The following is a 24,083-nucleotide window of genomic DNA, read 5'->3' on the forward strand; positions in this document are numbered from 1 at the left end:
TCCTGCTGAGCTGTAATTCCTTTTCTGTGCTAATCCTTAGAGCATATAACGAAGGCCATGCAACAGCTGAGATAGCTTGCTCACTCTTTTTTTTCCACTTTCACTTTCCTGCTGCTTCAGTCAATATATCTAGGAAGCCCTTTGGCATTTTCCAGGCATCCTGTATTCACACAGTGGCCCAAAGTGTCCCACAAACCTAGCCAGGTCACCCCACATGGAAGAGGCTGGCCAGCCTGGGATTTCCCCCACCACAGCGGGCTTTCCCCCAGCATGACCCCTTTACCCATTCCTGTGTCATTTTCTGTCTCCTGGCTGGCTCACCAATTGTTGGAGGATGGAGGGGATGGAAAGTGCCCACGAACTGAGAAGGTATCTTGACACCAGAAATCGAGGCAGCCAGCTCCATACAATCAATGGATTCATTTATTATAGAGTAAATTCCTCACAGGGTTGGATTAGCAGACAAGGATCCAGAAGCATTCGCAGCTGCTCTCCACACCACCCAGGGGGCATTGGGACAATTTTATAGTTAACCTAGGGTGTGGGGGTAGTTGCTTGGAAACAGGAGGCACATTTCTAAGTCAAGATTTATGAATGGGTAACTAGCCTCATGGGCACTGGCAATATATCAGTGAAGGTCTTCAGGGCATAGAGGCCACCTGGATATAAAGATCATTAAACAATATATATTAACTACAAAGCCCTCAATGATAGATAAGTGATTTCCCACATAGTACGCCCTGGGTAGGGTCAGTGGAAGAACAGGAACTGTGCAGTCCCAAGATGGCATCATTTACACCATCAGCCATACACTGGCTCATACAGGGGCTTCATGCCAATTAAAAAGTGCCCCCTCAAAAAAAAGTGCCCCGTCTACAAGAATAAACTACTAAAACATGTTCTCTCTGTGTGGACCATTTTGAAAAAAGGAACCTTTCTGGGCACCAATTTTTAAAAGGAACAGCATCTTGCAAGACACAGGGTTTGGCCAGTGGAGTCTGGGCAAGATTTTAGTCCCACTCAGGTCCTCTCAGTGGCCATGAGGAAACAATTGTTTAAGGTGCCTCAAGAAGGAGGTCTTGGGACATCCTGGGCATTGTGACTCAATTTTCTGTATCAAGATAATTAGTTAAGATTATTGTTAGCTGGTGAAAGGAGAATCTCCACTATGTGAGAGATAACATGGGTCATTTCAATTAATTTGGACAATAGCCCTCTGAGGCTGAGATTTTAAAGATGAGGAAACTGAGGCTGGGGTCAAGTATGTATCTTGCCTGGGTCATCAGATTTTGATCTTCATCCTGCTGTTTTCCTTAGCATTCAGTCTCCTTCTCTGATTTATGTTTCTCTGTAGCACTAGTTGCTAATAATATTTCACTCTTCATTTGTATATAGTTGGTCTCTCCCCAGTAGAATATAAGTTGACGAGGGTAGGGATTCATGTCTGTTTTTTTCACTGCTGTATTCCCACAATGCTTAGAACAGTGTTTGGCACACAGAGGGCTCATTCAGTAATACTTATTAAATGAATGAATCTTTCAAACATTGGGGTGCCTTCTCCTATACCAATCCATTTCTATAAACACCTTTTGGCAAATACTTACATAATGCATTGAGGTATTCTAGAGAAAAAGATTACATCAGCACAAAATGTGCACTGTTATCATCAGGATTTTCTTCAACTAAAAAATAAAAATTCTTTTACCCCCAAATTCATGTCCATATCAAAGAGAGAAACCCCAGGTTAATAAACTAGAGCTCTTTCTCTTTACTAAAATCAACTTTTGCCTTTGAAGGCAGGTTTATTTATGTCTGATTTCTTCGAAATTAAAACAGAATCATCAACCCCTGTTATTCTCTGCTAGTTATTTGCATATAGCAATACACAATAATCTGATAAACTTTCTATGATGATGTGTTCGGAGCTTACAAAATAAATAAAGCCTTCAAAATAAATTCTTATTTGAGGGTACTTAAATCTGACATGCTAAATATCATGTTTTGTAGCTTAAAGTTGTAGCTAGGTATTGTTAGGCTTTTCGAAAGGAAAGAGGGCATTGTATTGTAGCATGTTGTTGGAAGAACAAAAGGAGCATTTAGACATGGTCTTTGCCCTCCTGGAATTTACACAATGAATGGTAGAAGCACAGAGTTATACACACTCCAGCGCCTCCAACAATAACTGTTGACTTTTTATTTGCAATCAGAGAATCCTGGCAATGGACAACTAAGTTTTCCCTGGGTTTACGAGAACTGAACTGAAGTGGAAAATGTTATTTGCCTTAACGAAATAATTTTGTCTTGTGCAACAAAAACTTCTGTCAATCAAGCAAATAAAGGGAGAAAGGCTTATTTATAAAGTTGCCGGCTTCTGATTTCATTCCGTTGCTTCTCAGGCTCCAAGAGGAAAAAAAAATGAAGATTTCCTTGCTCTGTATTTTTCTAATTTTATGTAGTACCTCAGCCTGGGCGAAAGATAAACATTATTACATTGGAATTATTGAAACAACTTGGGACTATGCCTCTGACCAAGGGGAAAAGAAACTTATTTCAGTTGACACGTAAGTCACTATTTTTTCTTGATTATAGACCAAATTTATAAATTATTGATTAAAAATAAAGCCAATAAGATGAAATATTTCTTTAATTTGTATATACAAAAACTGCAAAATATGGACTTGAAACATTAGACACTTTAATAAATCTCTAATTCCTGGGATTTTGGTTTGTTTGTTTTTTGAGAAGCTGCCTTCCTCCTTTCCACTTGGTATAAGGAACTGTGTGGGCTTCTTATTACCCCCTCTGGTTCTTATCACATCTCCCATCAGGGTTCAGTCTTTTTGTCTGTTTATGCAGAAGTTCTTTCATCTAAAGAATGACTGTATAAAATTTTATATTTCCTATACCCTTTACTGATTACTAGTGGTAAAAATAAAAGGTTTTTTAATCCTTCAAAGAATCATTTATAGAAATCAAATACAATTTTAATATGACTTTGCCTAATACTTGTTGGGTGACTCTGGACTGTTAATTACATTTCTCTTTCTCAGACTCAGCATCCTAACCTGTAAAATGAAGATAATGAGAATACTTCAGGGGGTTGTTTAAAGAATGGGTGCACGTAGAGCTCTTCGTACAGTCCTTGGCACATAATATATGTGCAAAAAAATGTGAGATAGTTATTATAATGCCTCCTCAAAAAGCTCTGTGTAACTTAAAGGTTTTCTTGTTTCATTTGAAAGGTCCCTTATTTCCAGAAACATCCACCACATGAAAAACCAGGGGTATAGTTTTCCTTGAAGTTTTTGTGATGGAAGTTTATCTATACAGAGGTCATCACTTTTAATAATGTTAGTTAAACATTTAACACCAAATTGAAATTTGTTATTCAAAACCAATATTCACAACATTTAAAGATGTATTTTAGTGGTGAAAATATATTTTAAAGATGATAAATGTATCTTAATAGTGATACTTAAAAATGTATGTTAATGTTGACAAATGAACCCAACGACCATTAACTGCTGAGATTGTATCTTTAAAAATTGGCTATAAAGTATGCCAAATTTCATAACATTGACTCTGTTGATGGGTATACACTATTCTCATTAATTTTATGTACGTTTGAAATTTTTCAAAGCTGATAATAATACCTAATTGTTAAGTTATTAATTCAGTAATATGCAGTGAGGAAAGTTTCTGACCTAAAGATAACTAATTGTAAATAAAAACTAGTATATCTTACAATTATTTTTTAAAGCCTGGTTTTGAGCTACTGTTCTCTTCTTAGGGACATGACATATTTTTATGGCTTCATAAGGACCATTATTTTGTATGCATTCAGCATTTTCCCTAACTAAACATAATATAAATTATGCATTTTTTAATAGGGAAACTAGACACATTTTTAAAAGGTCAGACATATTAGGGGAAAAAAAGTACTGTCCTACTCCACACCCTCACCCACCATCCTTCTGCCATTATTCATGGTCAAAAATCAAATAAAATCAGTTTTACTGGGCATCAACTAAGTGCAAGACATTGCCCCAAGCACACTTTAGTAAAATCTTCTCTAATTTTAGAAATTTAGAGAGAAAAAGGCTTTGTTAAGAAATTTTTTGCAGGGAGGGAAGAGAATTCCTTTATTTTTAAATACTCTAAGGATTTTCCTGGCAGTCCAGTGGTTAAGATTGGAAGCCCTCTCGCTTCCAATGCAGGGGGCGTGGGTTCGATCCCTGGGTGGGGAACTAAGATCCCACATGCTGCACAGCACAATCAAAAAAAAAAAAAAAGATTAAATACTCTAATGTCCTGTGTGTGCTGGAGAGGTTATACAACATTGGCTTGATCATCTTCTTTTGCTTCAGCAACAGCCTAGAGTTGTGCAAACTCTAGATGACAATGCTCACTCTGTCTGTGAAATTTTTAATACATCTGAACGGCAAATATTGAATAGGCCTTTAGCAATTTTGCCAGTACTATGCTAACCTTTTTGTACAGATGAGTTTAGGTAGCAACTTTTTGCTTCCTCTTTGTCTCAGATTTGCAGAATGTCCAGCTGCTTAATCCATTCAGCCTTCTATAACAAAATACACCAGACTGGGTAGCTTATCAACAGAAATTAATTTCTCACAGTTCAAGAGGTTGAGAAGTCCAAGGTGCCAACATGGTCATCTCTCTTCCGAGTTCATAGCCTTTTTACTGTGTCCTCACTTGGTGGAAGGGACTAAGGATCTCTTTGGAGCCTCTTTTATAAGGCATCTACCCTGTTCATGAGAGCTCCACCCTCATGACCTAAGCACATCCAAAGGCCTCACCTCCTAATACAATCACATTAGGGATTAGGATTTCAACATATGAATTGGTGGGGCGTAGGACATAAGTATGGCAAAGACTGATGTGATATCACCAGGCATGATTACTGACACTTGTTGTGTGAAGGCTAAAAAGGAGTGGAGATAAATAGGCTGAGAAACAGGTTGAAAGAGTCCAAGATAGTTGTTAGGCAGAGAATTAGGTTTAAACTGATGTTGACCTTGAAGGTCTGGAACAATGAAGACAAAAGTATGTATTGAGATGGCAGAAACTCCATCTGTTTCATGCACCAGTGATCACTAGTACCTAGAACATAGGACACACTAAATAAATATATTTTTGAGTAAATGAAAGTGAATGAATAAAAGTATATAGGAAGCTAGACAAAATTATAGGCTGTGTTGTAAAAATTTTCCCTTGTTCCTAGTATGGACAGATTCACACCATAAATAAATAAATGAAATAAATCAGAAGATACAACGAAATAAGAAAATCAGTTTATGGAGTTATATGTGGGTTAGTGGAACTGAAAACACTGGCAGATATAAAAGAGAAAATGTATGGATTTCTGTTAACTAGGAAAATAAAGTTTACTTTTTTTTGTCATATCAGTAATATTTATTTCTAATGGGGTGAGGTAGAACGTAATTTCCTTATGCTCAGCACTGCCATTTACTTAGGTCTGTGCCTTATTTGTCATTTCAACAAATCAATAAGTAAAGATCTATAAAATATAGTTCCTGCTCCTAAGTTATTTGTACTTAAATGAGAATAAAAGACATACATATGAAAACAATTAGCAAATGCAATACTTTGTTCTGGGCCCATGGTAGACACTAATTAAATATGTATTGACTGTTGGCTACATTGTAGCAATAAGTAGCAATACTCCTGTTATCTTTAGGTTACTTTTTTTCCTGATGACCTATAGGATGCTAGAAGTAAGTGAAAAAAATCCTTAAACACAAGAAGAGCCATCACAAAACCCTTTTACACTAACTTCATAGGCTCTCACTCAGGCTTGGTGACTTAATTAACATACAGTTCTTACAAACATTGTTACCTAGTTTTCCAGCCCATTGTAGGTTTGAGAAATAAATCAGAAATATTATAGTGAAGATGTCATCATAAGCAGACCCAATGACCAGAAGAAATGACAGCTCAAATTTTACCCAAAGAAATAGAGAACAAACCAAGAACATTACACACTATGGTATAATCATAACTATTATAATTATAATATTGAGTGATCAGGATACCATAAATATTCAATAAATGTTAATGTTTACTATCATTATCAGAAAAGAAGTTGATTTTTTTCCCAGTACACCCTGTTTAAGAAAACAAGGAAACAAACAAAACATTTTTAAAGAAAAAACTTGCACTGAAGGCATTCATTTTACCCCTTCAAAATTGGTCTTAAAATTTTAAATAATTCTTAAAGAGGTATAATTATGAGCTAAAGTTATCTGGAAAAGTCGCTTACGATGACTCATATTCCAAGGTTGCCAAATAAAAAATAGTAAGCAAAATCTGGTGTGGTATAAACACTTCATATAGGACAGCCTGTGTGCAAGAACTAATGAAGTAACTACACCATTTTATACCTTTCAGGCTCTACAATTTATTATCACAGCTGCTATTTTCCCCAAGAACATATGCAAAAGAGGGCTGACACCTAGGTACCATTTTTATGCTGTGTTAATGAAACCAGGCCAGTGAGAACCTATAATTCACTTGAGTTTGTGCTATGCATACCCAGGTTAAGTCTTTGCCTGCCAGTTAATTTTTGACTGTTTTCCTTGTGATTCCTGTGTGTAGTACGCAGAATTTTTTTAATGACCCGCAAAGATATCCTACCCTAAAACTCCAGAACCTGTGAATATGATGAGATACCACTCCCACGATTTATGTTATATTCAGTGATACAGTTGACTTTAAACTAAGGACATGATCTGGGTGGGTCTAGTCCAAAGCAGAGAATTCTCTAGTAGAAGAAAAGGAAGTCAGAGAGATTCAAAGAGGTTTGAGGGGGATTCAACAAACTGTTGCTGACTTGAAGATGGAAGAAGCCACTGGGAAGGAAGATGCATGGTCTTAAAGAACTGGGAGAGGTCCTCATCTGGTAGTTAGCAAAGAAGCAGGAATTTCAGTCCTACAACCATAATGAACTGAATTCTGCTAATAACCTGAGTGAGATTGGCAGTAGATTTCTCCACAGATCCTCCAGACAAGTACTCAGCCCAGCCAACAGCTTGATGCCAGCTGTGATAACCTGAGCAGAGAACCCAGTCATGCCATGCCAGACTTCTGATCCAAGGAACTGTGAAATAATAAATAGGTGTTGTTTTAAGCTGCTTTATGATCATTTGTTACACAGCAAGAGAAAACTAATATACTATGTCTCAATTAATGAAGCTAAGAATCCAGAAACTTTTCACGTGTATTACTCACATTTTAGTAACCATGGCTAAACATAAACCAAGGCCCCCTTGAGTGCACTCTGAATTTATGGTTGGGAGTAGCATTATTATTATCTTACTAAGGCAGTGTAAAAAATGTTTTAATTCCTCTACCATTAAAAACTCACTTCTGGGTCTGAATCTACCAGAAATTAGAGGAATTGCTATAGGATTACAGGAAATGGGGGAGCTAAAAAGGAAGGATGTGTTTACTGAGAGGGGGACATATCTATTGTAATGAATAGAAGAGAACATGTTACAGTTGCCAACAGAAAGAACTATGATTAATGTGAATTACTTGTTTGGGTCAAAGAACAACCATAATAGATTTTTTTTGACTGGATATCTGACTGGCAAACTTCCTGCAAGCTTCCAGTAACTGATGCTTTGTCCCCAAAGCCGTGCTCTTAAAGTTAAATAGACATTCCCTAATGACAGTTTGATGTTTCTTTGGAGACAGAGCATAAGCAAACAGGCCTCCCCCAAGCTATCACCTGATGTGAAATATTTCCCAATTTGGTTAAGATTTAATTTTGTTTCAGAAAAAAAGACAAGATGGGAAACACATTTTGCATATTGCTATCTGTATAAAAGGAATTCCAAATGTTAAAAATACTGGATAGATTATAATTTCAGATCAATTATTTTTTAAGTAATTTTCACACCCCTCCCCCAAAAATCTTTGTATACAAAAAAATGAATCCCAAAACTTAGACAATGCTCCTCCTATTTCAGGAAATGATTAATACAGGAGAATTTCAATATAATGAAAGCATTTTGACAAAGTCTGCTACAGTTTATTGAAAAGGGATGTGACATATTCCTTAACGCTTTAGAGGCACATTTAGGAAATATAAATACACACTATAAATGAAGTCTTAAGAATTTGAGGGCTATTTTAAAACTCTGGCTTTATTTAAGATATGGATCAACAGAGCATGGTAGAACACAGATTAGAATCTCTATTTAAATATCATTGGGGCCAATCCCCTAGCAATGAGTGTGTACAGACACTGGAGAAAATTTACCCTGAGGCTTAGACGGACCTGTGTGAGACTGAGTTGTCCAGGTTCCTCTGGTGTGACCCAAGAGAAATTCCATCCTTGCACTGTAAGCTTTGCAGCTGCCGCTGCGTGCCTGACTGAACTGCCCTCTTCCTGACCTCCTCTCAGCAGTGTGGACTGGATGAATCTGCCTTTAATCTCAGTGGCCTTCAGTGCCTCAGAATTTTCCTGTTGGTAAAACATCTATTTATTAAGAATACTCCTGTCTGTACTAATGCTGCTATTTCCAGGGAAGAATGTTTTCCTATGTATTTTGATGTCCTCAAAGTCTCTCAGAGCCTTTCTTAATTTTTTGGTTTTTTTTCTGTTTGGTTCTAACAAAATGGAAACAGAAATAAAAGCTTAAGAATGGATTTGCCATCCTGGGTACAAAAAAATGTCACTTCTTTATTTTTCTAACTTCCAGCTTGGCCCTTCTCCCACCATGATAGGGGAAGGGAACCCCATTTCATTCATCTTTCAGTGAACAAGTTGAGAATCCTGGGGTTTAAACAATCCAGGATTTTAAAAATTGGGGTCCCTAGTGTGACAACTATGAGATGCTCATTGTTGAAACCCCCTGGTCAATTCAGAACACGGGGGCTCTACTATCTCTAAAGCCTGTTCCCAATGCCCAAATGGAGCCACCAGGACTACCACCAAGCGGCCCTGCTCACTGGTCCCAGCACTCAGGCTCAATCTGGTGCCTCCATGCTGCCATGCCAGCAGACGTTTGACCACGACCAGGGTATGGCCTGGAAACAGAACCTGCCACCTTTCTGTCTCATGTCCTCCAGGAATCCCACTGCCTATGGGACTGGGCCGCTTTCTTCCCCTTCCCCTTGCAGCCTCCCCTACTCAGGTTGCCCATGAACGCAGAGCAGCATCAGAACACACAGGGGTATTTGTTAGCAAATGCAGATGACTGACCTCACACCAACCGCACAGAAGCAGAATCAGTGGGGCTGGGGCCTAGGAACTTGCATTTTATCAAGGTCCTCAGTAGATTCCTGTGCACATGAAAACTTAAGAAACATTAGGCCTGAGCCCTAGATTTTTTAAAAAACAGATCTTTAAACTTGGACCTTGCAACAGAGAAAGTCCAGAGCTCCCAGACAAGCCCTGCCCTCATCTTGAAGAGAGAATAGAAAAGTATCTCTCACTCTTTCTGATGAGCTTCCCGCTGAGGAAACAAGACAAAGTTTATTTCTCCTCAGTCAGGTTATCTGGCCTCATATGGGTTGAATGGAAAATGGTAAGGTGTCAAAGGTCACCGAGATCAAAGTAGGCAAAATACAGGCCCGCTTGCGCGCGCGCGCACACACACACACACACACACACACACACGAACAAACACAAACCCCAGACCATCAGCTGGGGTTAGCAGTTTCTATTCTAGTGGCGGAGACCTCGGTTGTGGAAGGGCTTGCCAAAGCCCAGGTTTTAAGTGGGTTTCCCTGAATGGCTAGATGGCATTGCCCACAAATAGATCCCACTGAACTCTCTGGGCTTGCATTAAGGACAATAACTTAAGAATCAGTTCAAAAGTTTGAATATCAAACTTGCTTTCTTTTCTTTTCTTTTTTTTCCTGGCTACTGTTCAATTTGCTGATATATTTAGGAAAGTTTTAAGCAACTATTAATCAGCCACTAACCAGAATATAAACATTCAATGTCCAAGTTATTTTTGCTAGCAAGGGATTAAAAAACCACAGGGGTAATTCAAATGCAAAGGTAATTTTAAGACCCACACACATTGATGAATCAATTCCAACTTTGATTTAGTTTTGCTAAAAGAAATTAGAAAGATGGAATTAGTTTAGCATTATTAGTTTTAGTTTAGGAAAAAAATATGCACTCACTTTCACATCTCACATATCCAGATTGAATGCTTATAAACTCAGATTTTTCCAGTGGCTGAAAGAGGTATGCCATAAGTGAGAAATGCCTTCATTAACTGCTTTATTTTAATATTTCACTTTAATTTTGTATTCTACTCCACAACGCCTCTGTGTTTTACCATGAAAATCTTACAGGAAGTACTCTGGTGGGATGCATTACATTTTTATGGCGCATCCACACATGGTGGTCTGCCATATAGCTGATGTGTGACACCTCACATAATTAAAATAACAGGGCTAAGTGTCAGCTCTCCTCTTCATTTTTTGGAGGCATCCCTACAACAACTGGCAAACATTTAATATGATATGGTCATTCATTTCCTTTTCATTTTAATATTATCCCCAGAAGTGATGGCTTCTAATAGAGTTGTCTTCTTTTCCTTTGCAGGGAACATTCCAATATCTACCTTCAAAATGGCCCCAATAGAATTGGAAAAGTCTACAAGAAGGCCCTGTATCTTCAGTACACAGATGAAACCTTTAGGACGATTATAGAGAAACCTGGCTGGCTGGGGTTTTTAGGCCCTATTATCAAAGCTGAAACTGGAGATAGAGTTTATGTACATTTAAAAAACTTTGCCTCTAGGCCTTATACTTTTCATGCACATGGAATGACTTACTATAAGGAACATGAGGGTAAGTTCAGCTCATATGCTAGCTGGAATTTCCTCTTCCTTTTCAGTAGGAACACTTTTTAATTTCTGAGATTATGGACTTTCCTCCTGGATAAGACCTGTACTATGTTGTTTAGCTCTAAACTATTTTATGAGTAAGTATTTTGGTTCATCCTAATAATGCTGTGTTTCTCTGGGTTGTACTTGTTTTGTGTGAAGTGTGAATGTGATAGGATTTCTGTGTGGACTCATGTAGCGAGAGTCAGTGAGAGCTGGGACTTCCTTCCCAGTGCCCAACGCCTTTCCAGACAAATGGTCAAAATAAGAGAAATGGGCAGTGTGCAGTAAAGCCTGGAAAAGACAAAAATCCAGAAGGAAGAAACAGGACCCTTTATCTCTGAAGTTCCTACCTGTGAACGTACTGTAGCCATTGTCACCTTCCATCCTAACTTTGGATAAACTCTGTCCCAGCTAAGGCAGCATGAGTAGTCTCATATAGTAGCCAAGTAGTGCAGGTGGCTGGATGGTCCCAGAGTCACATCTGAGACACAGTTAACCAAAAGGTCATTTGAATGTAGGACCTGGAATCCTTAAAGATGGTACAGGAAGAACAAATATTAGATTTGGTGCTTGTGATCTCATTCATAGTACATGATGATGATGGTGATGATGATGAAGGCAGATGGTGTTTTGTTGTGATTAAGAACAAGAGCTTCAAAATTAATAGACCGATGTTTGAGTGCAGCGTTGCCTTTCATTGACTGAATGACCTTGGACAAGTTAACTTAAATTCTCTGTGCTACAGTTTTCTCATCTATAAAATAGGGACAATGAGAGTACACAATAATAGCTCAATAAATGTCAGCTATTATCATAGGCAAAAATGCTGAGACCATGTTCATTGAAATTATAAGGATCAAGTTTGGAAATTAAGATAAAATTAGTTTTAATTAATTATTGGTTTTCTATTTAAAAGAGGTATTGCTTTACAGGGTGAATGTTTTGATCTTCTATATTTCTAAATTTGTTTTTCTAAACCAATTACATTCATAGCATAAAAGCTGACTGCCATCTTATTTATTTTTTACAATTTCATGGTATATTATGGTTTTAATCATTTTTAAGGTATGATCATTGTATTGTGGATATGTTAGAAGAAAAAAGAGTTCTTTTAGAGATAGATACTCAATTATTTATGAACGAAATGATATGATGTCAGGGATTTGCTTTAGAATAATTCACTGATGATGACTAATTCACTGTTAAGAGTGGGTGAGGGTATAGATGAAACAAGATTGGCCTTCAGTTGATCATTGTTAAAGCTGGGTTGTTGGGCACATGGAAGTTGATTATATTATTCTCTCAACTTTTGTGTATGTTTGGAAATTTACAAAATTAAACAATCCCATGGTTACTTCACAGGCAAAAATCTGATATCATACAAGAAGCTTCAAGTGATAGGAGAAAGTAGCCATTTTGCTCTTGCTTCCATACCATAACCCCAGGGCAAAAGTGGTTCTTGAAATTGCAAACCAACAGTCATTATGCTGCTGACATATCTATTACTGCTCCTTGAAGGCTCAGTCAAGTATAAAAAATGATAACATTTTCTGTGAAACTTCCACACCCTGTAGCCATTTGCTTTTTATTCTTCTGTGCTCAAATAGAACACCACTGCATTCCCAAGGGGACACATACTAGATGTTGAATAAATGTTTGCTGAATGAATTAATAGACCATCTATTTTCTCATTTAAGCTCAAACACATTCAATTTGTAATTTCATTGCATGTCATTTCCTAGGGGCCATCTACCCTGACAACACCACAGATTTTCAAAAAGCAGACGACAAAGTGCGGCCAGGTGAACAGTGTATGTACATATTGCATGCCAACCCAGAACAAGGTCCTGGTGAGGAAGACAGCAATTGTGTGACCAGGATTTACCATTCCCACATTGATGCTCCAAGAGATATCGCCGCAGGACTCATTGGGCCTTTAATACACTGTAAAAAAGGTACATTTTCTCATTATTATTCACAATAAATGACCAAAGACATTAGAGAGGGAGGTTTGTTTTTAAATATACTTTAAGTCTTATGTGTTATGATTGAGTAGGTAAGGTAGAGAGGCAGTGAGTCTAGAAAAAAAGGAAAGGAAGAGCAGGGAAGGGTAAGGAGAAAAATGGATACATGGAACAACATTCAGGTTACTGAACGTAAATTCCCTAAATGTTTCCAAGTCTATAAAACCGAAGTGACTGGTTTAGATTTCTGGTTTATTAGGAAAATAAATACAAAAATTTTTTAAACTATAAATCACATGCTAAAATTCATGTTAAAAATTAAGTTCTACTGAAATAGTAATTTTCACTTCAGATTCTCTGGATAAAGAAGAAGAAAAAAATATTGACAAAGAATTTGTGGTGATGTTTTCTGTTGTGGATGAAAATCTCAGTTGGTACCTAGAAGACAACATTAAGACCTACTGCTCTGAACCAGAGGAGGTTGACAAAGACAATGAAGACTTCCAGGAGAGTAACAGAATGTATTGTAAGATTACATAAGATCTGTTAACTTTATCTTATTTTTCTCGGTCCATTAATTCTGCTACTCTTATTCCCTCACATGAATAAGTAGCATGTTTCTAATCTATGCCCTTGGTAACAAAGCATATTGGATGTGCAACTTGATATTCAGCTAAACAGGTCCAATCAAAACTCTGAGCCAGGTAAAGCTGGATACATCAAATTGTTTCCAAACCATTATCAATTATGGTTAAATGTATATTCATGTTATATTTGTATATTTTTTATTCTCCCAACTCATTTTAAAAATTATTTGAGGCAGCCTAAAATTGTTAAATTATATTGTAAAGTATTGCACTATAATTAAGAAAATAGTTCAAATCACTAGTTCTAAAAGGTATTTCCTTTACATACATATTGTTCTTCACCACCTGCGCCCCCCCCAACCTTGCATCATTTTTTCCTATATTTTAGTTCACTTTATTTCTTCTAAAAATGTTTTCTTTACTGCCTGGGCTTCTCCTTGGTTCTCAGACACAAAATAATGGGGTTAGTAAGATAGTCCATCACTCAGAATGTTTAGCTTCTTAAAAATAACCCTTACTCAGAACTGAGGACACAAATATAACTGTACTATCAAACAAGAAAAATTAACTAATTAACAAAGTACGGATTTTTATTTCCAACTTTTGCTTATTTCTGGCTGAAAGATCCTCTTTCCATATTTCAATCCAGCCTCTGTTTTGTGCTAACCAAAATAGGTGTTAGAGACTCAGACTTCTAGTCTGGCAAAGTCTGGTTTGGTGTCCCTGTTGCATCTGGTTACCTCGCAATACTTCCCAGAACTGATTTCTATCTTAACTCTAGGACCTTTATGTTTGAGCAGTGGCCCTTAGTTTCTTTGAAGAATCAGGCTACCCTGCTTTTGACCTCTTAGGTCTTTGTGGCTCTGGTCACTTGTTCCTACTGTCCTTTCCCTGCATTTCTTCTTTCCTCCTTCACATTTCTTCCAATTTTGTCTTTCAATCTTAAAAAAAAAAAAGCTTTCCCTGTGTTCTTATTACAAAAGCAATTCACATTCACTGTAGAAAATTGGAAAAGTTCTGATAAACAATAACAAAAAACACTGACATCATCCATACCAGCACCAACAACATGATACATGATTGATTCCTAAATAAACTTCAGTGTTTTTTCTGTTTACTATATGTGTGCACATTTATATATATGTATGTATATATGTACACATTTGTATTTACAAATATACACATGAACATACCAAGGTGTAGAGTTTATAACAAAGAGAGCAAATAGATTTCATTTTCAGTGTTGTGTTCATGTGCTAATATTGTGTTGACAAAGATCTTGAGGCTGAATTCAGGTCCAGAATGAAAGAGTACTGTGATTGATTAACAGTGTCTGATGTGGGTACAGGAGGGAAGAATAGCAGCATGTGTGCCAGATATTTTCAATCCCAAACTGAATTTATTTAGAGGTAACTATCAATATCCTAGTCACCAATGTCTGTTAGTCACAGTTTCTGCTTTTGACTTACAGCTGTGAATGGATATGCTTTTGGAAGTCTCCCAGGACTCTCCATGTGTGCTGAGGACAGAGTAAAATGGTATCTTTTTGGTATGGGTAATGAAGTTGATGTGCATGCAGCTTTCTTCCATGGGCAAACGTTGACAAATAAGAACTACCGTGTTGATACAATCAATCTCTTTCCTGCTACCCTCTTTGATGCTTTTATGGTGGCCCAGAACCCTGGAGAATGGATGCTTAGCTGTCAGAATCTAAACCATCTGAAAGGTAAGGCATCTTTACCTGAAATTAGCTGTCAGTTGAGAAAAGAGTCATGTCTCAGTTATACTATTAATGGGGTGATTATTGGAAATCAGAATCTAAAAGATAAATAACTTTGGAATGATCTGAGCTTTGAACTGGTAACTTAATTTTATTCCTCTGACAGTATGCATCATAATGTAATTTTTTGAAAGGACTGAAAGACTGGAGCATTTATAAAGTAATTAAAAATTGAAAATATGTTAATTTTTGGAAAAGAAAAGTGTGGCCCTGATATACAGTCCTACCCTAAAAGTATAATACTGCATACAGCTTCCCAGATTTGTAAAATACACAATATTTTAAACACCAGAAGATTTGTATATTGTGCTGAAAAGTAGCCTGTTGTGTTTTTCTTGACTTGTTCTATTAAATATAACTAACTTTGTCCTTTGAGTCCAGCTATTCCTTAGTTTAACATGCTAAATCTCTCCTCCATCTCTTTAATATAAAGTAATAAAATATCCCCAGTTCTTGAAAAATATTAGTTTGCAATATTGGTCTTCTGAAGAAATTAGGTTTAATCTGGGTCTTTGAGTATGTTACTTTGACTTTCAAACATGATCATATTCATCAAATGTGATCATGGCGGCAGAAGGCACAGCACAGCAGGTGCATAACCATTTTATCTAAGCGAACAATACTAATACATGTTCATTCTATTCCTCCCCCTCCACCCCACCATATCCCCTAAAATATGGCAGAGCATCTCTTCATCACTTATCTATTTTTTCTCATTACAGCATTATTTATTTCAATGCTGACTCACTGATAAAATAAAACAGCGAGGAAATTCCCTGGCGGTCTGGTGGTTAGGACTCTGCATTTTCATTGCCAAGGGCACAGATTCAATTCCTGGTCCAGGAACTAAGATTCCACAAGCCACGTGGCGTGGCCCCCCCAAAAAAGTGAAATTAAATGGTGAAAGTTCATTTCTCCCCACATCACTTATCTATTAATGTGTCCTTTTTTTTTTTTCTTTCTCATCAAAAGACTTCCCAAGCGAAACCCCACAGAAACTGGTTCCACATCTTTGAAAACACTAGTAGTATCACTTCTCTGTGCCATATAGAGAATTTTTTTTCACTGCTTGAATTTTCCATGAGTGATTTATATACAACTGGTTACTCTAGCTTATAGTATTGTTTCTAGCTATCTATTTCTTCAGTTTCCATCTGTCATTTCACCAGCAGCATTTACAAGGCAATAGGAGAGACAAACATTGGCTTCATTAACCAGTGTCTCCTCCTGTGTGGTTTTCAGCTGGTTTGCAGGCCTTTTTCTGGGTACAAGACTGTAAGAAGCCTTCATCTGAGAACGATATCCATGGCAAACATGTTAGACACTACTACATCGCTGCTGAGGAAATCATCTGGAACTATGCACCCTCCGGCATAGACACCTTCACCAAAGAAAACTTAACAGCACCTGGAAGGTAATTCAGAAAAAAAGATATTATATCAAAATATGCCTCCCCCCCAAAAAAAATCATAAAAGGCTGATTCAGTGATTAAAATTTTAATTGGTACCTGAAATTGAGTAACTAGACTGCTAAATATTTATTAAGGTTTGGTAGTGAGTCCAAGTTTGAGAAATAGGACTTCTGAGTCCAGGAAAAAGAATAGATTTAAAAGTTTTCAAATACTCAACAAAACTCTCAGAAAACATTGAATACAATTAGATCAGTTCATTTGCTTTCCATTTCTGAAAACATAGCATTGTAAAATCAAGCAGCATTAAGTACATTCACAAGGTTGTATAATCATCAGCACTGTCCATTCCCAGAACTTTTTCATCGTTCCAAGCAGAAATGCTGTGTCCACTAAACAAAAACTCCCCATCCCCTGATAACTTCTATTCTACTCTCTGTCTCTATGAATTTGCCTATTCTAGGCACCTTATGCAAGTAGAATCATGTAATATTTGTCCTTTTTTGTTTGGCTTATTTTATTTAGTATAATATTTTCAAGGTTCATCCATGTTGTAGCATGTATCAGAATTCCATTCCTCTTTAAGGCTGAATAATATTCCACTGTATTCATATACCATGTTTTATTTATCCATCTATCTGTTGATGGACATCTGGATTGCTTCTACCTTTCGGCTGTTGTGGATAATGCCACTATAAACACTGGAGTACAAGTATATGTTTAGGTCTCTGCTTTCAGTTCTTTTGGGTATACATCTAGGAGTAGAATTGCTTAATCATATGATAATTCTATTTTTAATTTTTTGAGAAACCACCATATGGTTTTCCACAGCAGCTCCACCATTTTACATTCCCACCAGCAGTGTACAAGGGTTTAAATTTCTCTTCTAATTGCCAACTTTTATTTTCCATTTTTTAAAAAAATAGCCATCCTAACAGGTGCAAAGAGGTATCTAATTGTGGTTCTGACTTGCATTTTCCTGATGCTTAGTGATTCTGAGCATCTTTTCATGTTCTTGTTGGCAATTTGGAGAAATGTCTGTTCAAGTCCTTTGCCCATTTCTTAATTGGGTTATTTGGGGTTTTTTGTTGTTGTTAAGTTATAAGAGTTCTTTTTATATTCTGGATATTAATCCCTTATCAGATAGATCTGCTTTGCAAGTATTTCCCCTTATCCTGTAGGTTTTCTTTTCATTCTCTTGACAGTGTCTTTTGATGCATACAAGCTACCTTTGGTACATGTCTGATGGCTTCCACAGCCCCCCAGCTGTTCTTCCTGCCTCAGTCTTCCTTTCCTACTGTACATTCCTCATAAAACAGCCAAAGCAATCTTTCAAAAATGTCAGTGAGATTATGCCACACCCCTGCTCCAAGTCTCTGCCCAAACATCACCTCTTTAGAGAAGCCTTGTTTGCCACGCACCTACTTGGAAAGGTTAAGTGATTCACTCAATGGCAAACAACAGGTCAATAGCATGGGCCTGACTCTACCCAAGCCTGTGACTACTGAAGCAGAGATTTAAGGCCCCGCCACACTGACATTCAGTTGCAATGACTCCCAAAGCTGTATCTCCAGCCTGGAAGGCTCTTATAAATTGCAGGTTTGCATTTTGAACTGCTTAGTGGACACTCCACTTGGATGAGGCACCTCCAAATCAATATGTCCAAGTCTGAATCCATTGTCTTCCCCACAAATCTGAGTTTCCCTCTCTGCATGAATGGTGTCGCCATCAATCCATTGCTCAAGCCCAAAGCCTGAGCACCACCCTTGATTCCCTCCCTCCTTCACTAATCCTTCCTCTCCTCATCAAATGCTGCCTCATTATATCCTAAATATCTCGGAAAGTTGTTTGCTTCTCTCCAACCTCTTTGCTAATACCTCTGAAGTCATCACTACCTCTCACTGAGATTTTAAAAGCAGGCTGCTGACCCGTCTCCCTACCCTACCTGCTATGCTCCTGCCCTAGTTTATAAGAGATGCCATGCTTGCTGTCTTCTCTGAGCCTTCCCACAGGCTGTTTCCTCTTTGCAAATACCCGCCCCATTCTCTCCACACACATATTCCATCATTTTAACTCCACTTCTCCTCTAGATAATTTTAAAGAAACTCTTCCTCTGGAAAGCCTTTGGGGCCTCTCCCATCACTTTCCCCAACCCCAGGAAAAATGTTTCATAACACTCTGTGCTTATTACATGTCATATATATATATATATATATATATATTTTTTTTTTTTTTTTTTTCCGGTACGCGGGCCTCTCACTGTTGTGGCCTCTCCCGTTGCGGAGCACAGGCTCCGGACGCGCAGGCTCAGGGGCCATGGCTCACGGGCTTAGCCGCTTTGCGGCATGTGGGATCTTCCCGGACCGGGGCACGAACCCGTGTCCCCTGCATCGGCAGGCAGACTCTCAACCACTGCGCCACCAGGGAAGCCCTACATGTTATTATATTGATTGATTTGTAGCCTGTCTTCTGCGACAGATGTAAAGTCCATGTGGACAGGGACGGGTCCAGCTTGCTTATGGGCATGTCATCAGCATATAACAGGGTTCCTAGTAAAGAGCAGATGTTCCATACATTTGTCAAATGGGAGAAGAGATGAATGGGGTGGCTTTGGCAAGTCAAATGCCTTTCTGAGATTTCATTTTTTCATTTATAAAATGGGGAGAATGGGGAGCCGATGGCAGAGGAGTAGTACGTGGAGCTCACCTCCTCCCAGAAATACATCAAAAATACATCTACATGTGGAACGATTCTCATAGAACATCTACTGAACGCCGGCAGAAGACCTCAGACTTCTTTAAGGGCAAGAAAATCTCCATGTACCTGGGTAGGACAAAAGAAAAAAGAAAAAAAGAGAGAGAGAGAGAAAGGACTTGGGACAGGACCTGTGCCCCTGGGAGGGAGCTGTGGAAGAAGAAATGTTCCTACAACCTGGCAAGTCCCCTGACTGGCGGGGGGGAGATCAGCCAGGACAGAGGGGGAGCTTCGAAGCCTTGGAGGAGAGAGCTGCAACCAGTTTGCGGAAGGTAAAATGGAGAGAAACCTGCAGGGATGGCTGGTACCTTCACCCTAAGCTCCCCAGCCTGAGACACTCGTCCACCGGTGTGGGTGGGGGCTGGTGGCTGAAGCTCAGGCTTTGGAGGTTAGACCTGAGGAGAGGACTGGGGTGGGCTGCGCGAAGACAGCCCAAAGGCAGGGTGCCATTGTTGGGGGTTGTGCGAGGGGAGGGGCAGGCCTGCCAAAGGAGCGTCTCCCCCGCCCCCCTCCCCCCCCCCCCCCCCGCGCCCTCCCAGCTCCAGGGGTGGGGGCGGGCTGGGCCTCCGCCGCTGAGAGAATCGGGAACCAATCGCTGCCTCCGCCATCACAGGGCCCGGGAGGGCACGCCGGTCACCACATCTGCACGCCCTCTATGCAGGGGATAAGGGCCAGCACGTGCTGAGGAAAGAGGTAGAAGGCATCCCAACTAAAAGTGGCCCTCACGCCAGAAAATAGTAAAACCACACAAGCTACGCAGGGGTGCTCCCGCATATAAATAACCTTCCAAGACAACGGTAGATAACTGTTCCTCCTAAACTCACAGAGTAAGAGAAATATAAGCAAATGAAGAAGCAGAGGAACCACTCCCAGTTAAAAGACCAAGAGAATTCCCCTGAAGGAACAAACAATGAAACAGACCTCTACAGTCTAATAGACACCGAGTTCAAAAAGGAGGTAATGAAAATCCTGAAGCAATTAAGGAAGACTATTGACAGAAATGCAGATTACTGTAAACTGGGGAGGATAATACCAACTTTGTTGCATTGTCATGTGAGTTTCAGACAATAAATGAAAGCTTCTGAAGGCTAATATGCAACAAACAATAGTTACTGTGTTTTTAGACATTTCATACTTTATTAAAAAGATTCTATTGCAGGACAATTTATTAACTCTCAGGGGGTTGACATGGACCCTCTTGAAATTTTTTTCACTTTGCTTGAAAAAATAAAATCTCTATGCCATGAGTCTCCACCCCTTAACTGAACATCCTTCTATAAGGTGCCTAGTACTATCTGCTCCTCTGAGGAGTATTTGGTAAATAATGGGTAATTTCTAAGCACAGGTCCGAATTTTTCTCCTCAGTTAGTATCCTATGTGACAACCTGGCTCTGTTCTGCTTTCAACTCCAGAATTAAACCTTTTTTCTTTTGGCAGTGATTCAGAGGTATTTTTTGAACACGGTTCTACAAGAATTGGAGGCTCATATAAAAAGCTGATTTATCGTGAGTACACAGATGCCTCCTTTACAAACCGAAAGGAGAGAGGCCCTGAAGAGGAACATCTTGGCATCCTGGGTGAGTGTGCAGAATACATATGACTAATGTACTCTTCCCCTGAGCTACAATCAACCTCAGAAAGAACAGAAGCTTCAGAACCTGTGGCATGATTTCTATGTATAAACTATGGACATGGAAGAGGAATCATCAATAAAATGCAGCAGCTAATTACTTTTCCAAATGTAAATTACCCATAGTAAATCTTCATCATTAAAAGCCAGGCTGACTTCAAATGATTACTTTTTTTTTTTCTTCAAAGAGGTAAGGGATTTGTGTGACTTTGTTTAAATAGATGGTAAAGCTATTAGTTTCCGCTTTTAGCCAAATGTACATTCCCTTAGAAATAAAATTCAGCTACTAATGAGACAGGTTGGGTTTGTTTTAGAGCCTCCTGAAGGCTGCCCCCAGGCAGAGCCCAGAGACCTGTTTTGCTCAGGCACTTGGGCAGAATAGCAAGTGAGTGGATTCAGACTGTCCTCACTCTTCACCTATTAGCTGTGTTACCTTTGAAAGTACTCAACTTTCTGTGCCTGTTCCCTTTCTGTAAAATGGGAACAATAGTCCCTACTTCATAAAGCTGTTGTAAGGATTAAATGAGTTAATTCACATAAACACTCAGAAGAGCACATAAGAAGCTATCAATAAGTATCATTTTATATATTACATAAAATACTTTTGTACTATATTTCTGTGTTTTTGTTCTATATTTAGTAATAATATTGATTTTGGTGATGGGAAATCCACAACAGTGTTGTTACTTTTCACAGCCAAGACAATTTAACTTACCCCCTTTGGGTGGTCAAGGTTTATGGCATTCTCCTGACTCTTTGGACAAATAACACACATCTGGTCCACAGAAAAATCGGGTGAGGAGAGTGTAGATACTCTGAATAGTATTTTATAGACGTATGAAACTTGTGAACTAACTTGGATAAAAATGGTAACAAATTTCACTACCTGAAGTTAACTAAGAAAGCCCTTCTCATCTTTTTCTGGCCTCCTCATGTCAAATTGATAATGGACTTTTTAAAAACCAAGCTTTCCATTTGCAACAATAAGCACGTTGCTTCCAGTGGTTCTTGCCAGAGGACAAGGCAAAGAAAACAGCTGTCTTATGCATTCTGTATGCTATATATCAGGGAGGATAATAATTCTCTCTTTGTCCCTAGGTCCTGTCATTTCGGCAGAGGTGGGAGACACCATCAGAGTCACCTTCCATAACAAAGGAACATATCCCCTCAGTATTGAACCGATTGGGGTGAGAGTCAATAAAAGCAACGAGGGCACGTACTACAACCCAAGCAAAAGTGAGTACAACACTCTGTAACCAAACAATAATGTTTAATAACCTACTGTGCTGGTCACCCCCAGGGAAATTGTCCTGCAAAAACCAACGGCAGGAACTTCTGAGGAAACTTCTCATATACCGTTCTCAGAATCATGCCAGGAAGCAAGTAAATCTCTTCCTACCATTTCCAGTATGTTTGTGGAATTTTGTCCTACCTTAATTGGATGATTATTGACAATGCTGCTAGTAACTTATTTGGATTGCATCAGTTATACATTTCCAGAGTTCTATTTGGGTGATGGTTAAATTTGAAAAATATTCTTGCAATTATAAGATTAGATGTACCTTTTAGAATATTTAAAAAATATAAAAAGGTGTAGCCAAAAATATTATCCATAGTTCTATAGACAACCACTATTATATTTTTGTATGTCCTCCACTCTTTGATCTGTGTAAATAATAATTACATGTGTTTGAGATCATAGAATATAAATATACTTATCACTATAATTTTATATCCAGAGTTCTCTTTCTTAGCACTATAAACATTTTATAAATATAATTTCAGTGATACAGAATATTCCATTACATTAAAGTATTTAGGTATTTTTGTATGTCAAGGCTGACAAATGAAGACCCTATTCTGGGTCTCAGACGTCTTGTATCCTCACGTGGAGGAAGGGGCTAGGGAACTCTGTGGGATCTCTTTTGTCTGGGCACTAATCCCACTCAGAAGGGCTCCACTCTCATGACCAGATTACCTCCTAAACACCACTTCGAACACCATCATATTGCACCTTAGGATTCCAATATGTGAATTTTGGGGAAACATAAACATTCAGACTCTAGCAGGCACCAATCTCAGACAGAGGTTTAGAGGAGACTTCCTGGAGAAAATTATTCCCATTTGTGACCTGACACTGGTAGGATTTCACTCTAATTCATAAAAGGAGCACAGAAGTGGGTTATCCTAGACTAAACGCAGTCTACTCCATGGCTCAAATGATGACATTAGAAAGCATACTTTACCTCTCCAGTGTGACCTTTCTTACAGGTGCGCCTCCTTCTTCAGCCTCCCATGTGGTACCCAAAGGAACATTCACCTATGAATGGACTGTCCCCAAAGAAGTAGGACCCACTTACAAAGATCCTGTCTGTCTAGCTAAGATGTATTATTCTGCTGTGGATCCCACCAAAGATATATTTACTGGGCTTATCGGGCCAATGAAAATATGCAGGAAAGGAAGTTTACTTGCAAATGGGAGACTGGTAAGTCCAATGAGGGAAAATGAAAATGATTTTCCAATCCCTTTGAATTGTCATTATTATAAGGAAAATTCTGGGGTTTGAGGCAGTGAGGGTTCCACGCCTAATGTTTATTATAATTTTTTCTTAGGCTTATATCTATATTGTGCAGAGATTCTCTGGCTAATGTGATTGTTCCAAGATGAGTTGGAAACAAGATTTTCCTTGGAATCCAAAGTCTATTATGATACCATTAGACTTCAACACACACATTTTAAAAAAATCACCTATTAATGATAATAAGTCACTCAACATTCGCTAAGGAAATATTGCTTAAAATATTTTTTATGTGGCAGCCTGGATGGGAGGGGAGTTCAGGGGAGAATGGATACATGTATGTGTATGGCTGAGCTCCTTTGCTGTGCACCTGAAACTATCACAACATTGTTAATTGGCTATACTCCAATATAAAATAAAGTTAAAAAAAATGAAATGGGAAAATGACCCTTTGATCTAGAAATAGAAATCCCTAATCCCACCATTGTTTTTCGCTCTAAAATAAATATTTTAATATTAATCTTTAAAAGAGAAAGCTTCTTGGG

The 24,083-nt window shown here is 38.4% G+C and overlaps 1 protein-coding gene across 1 annotated transcript in view; it reads left to right on the forward strand.

Annotated features, from left to right (window-relative positions):
• Nucleotides 1-2,205: 2,205 nt before the first annotated feature.
• Nucleotides 2,206-24,083, forward strand: part of LOC103089248 (ceruloplasmin) — a 63,253-nt gene continuing 41,375 nt past the window's right edge. Inside the window, exons 1-9 of the mRNA XM_007471307.1 lie at nt 2,206-2,561; nt 10,610-10,857; nt 12,638-12,850; nt 13,212-13,385; nt 14,918-15,172; nt 16,469-16,640; nt 20,827-20,966; nt 22,118-22,255; nt 23,291-23,505. Of these exons, the coding sequence (XP_007471369.1) occupies nt 2,416-2,561; nt 10,610-10,857; nt 12,638-12,850; nt 13,212-13,385; nt 14,918-15,172; nt 16,469-16,640; nt 20,827-20,966; nt 22,118-22,255; nt 23,291-23,505 (1,701 nt within the window). The 5' untranslated portion in view covers nt 2,206-2,415. The remainder of the gene's footprint in view (nt 2,562-10,609; nt 10,858-12,637; nt 12,851-13,211; nt 13,386-14,917; nt 15,173-16,468; nt 16,641-20,826; nt 20,967-22,117; nt 22,256-23,290; nt 23,506-24,083) is intronic.

The sequence above is a fragment of the Lipotes vexillifer genome, unplaced genomic scaffold (assembly GCF_000442215.2).
Source record: "Lipotes vexillifer unplaced genomic scaffold, Lipotes_vexillifer_v1.1 scaffold618, whole genome shotgun sequence".
NCBI lineage: Eukaryota > Metazoa > Chordata > Mammalia > Artiodactyla > Lipotidae > Lipotes > Lipotes vexillifer.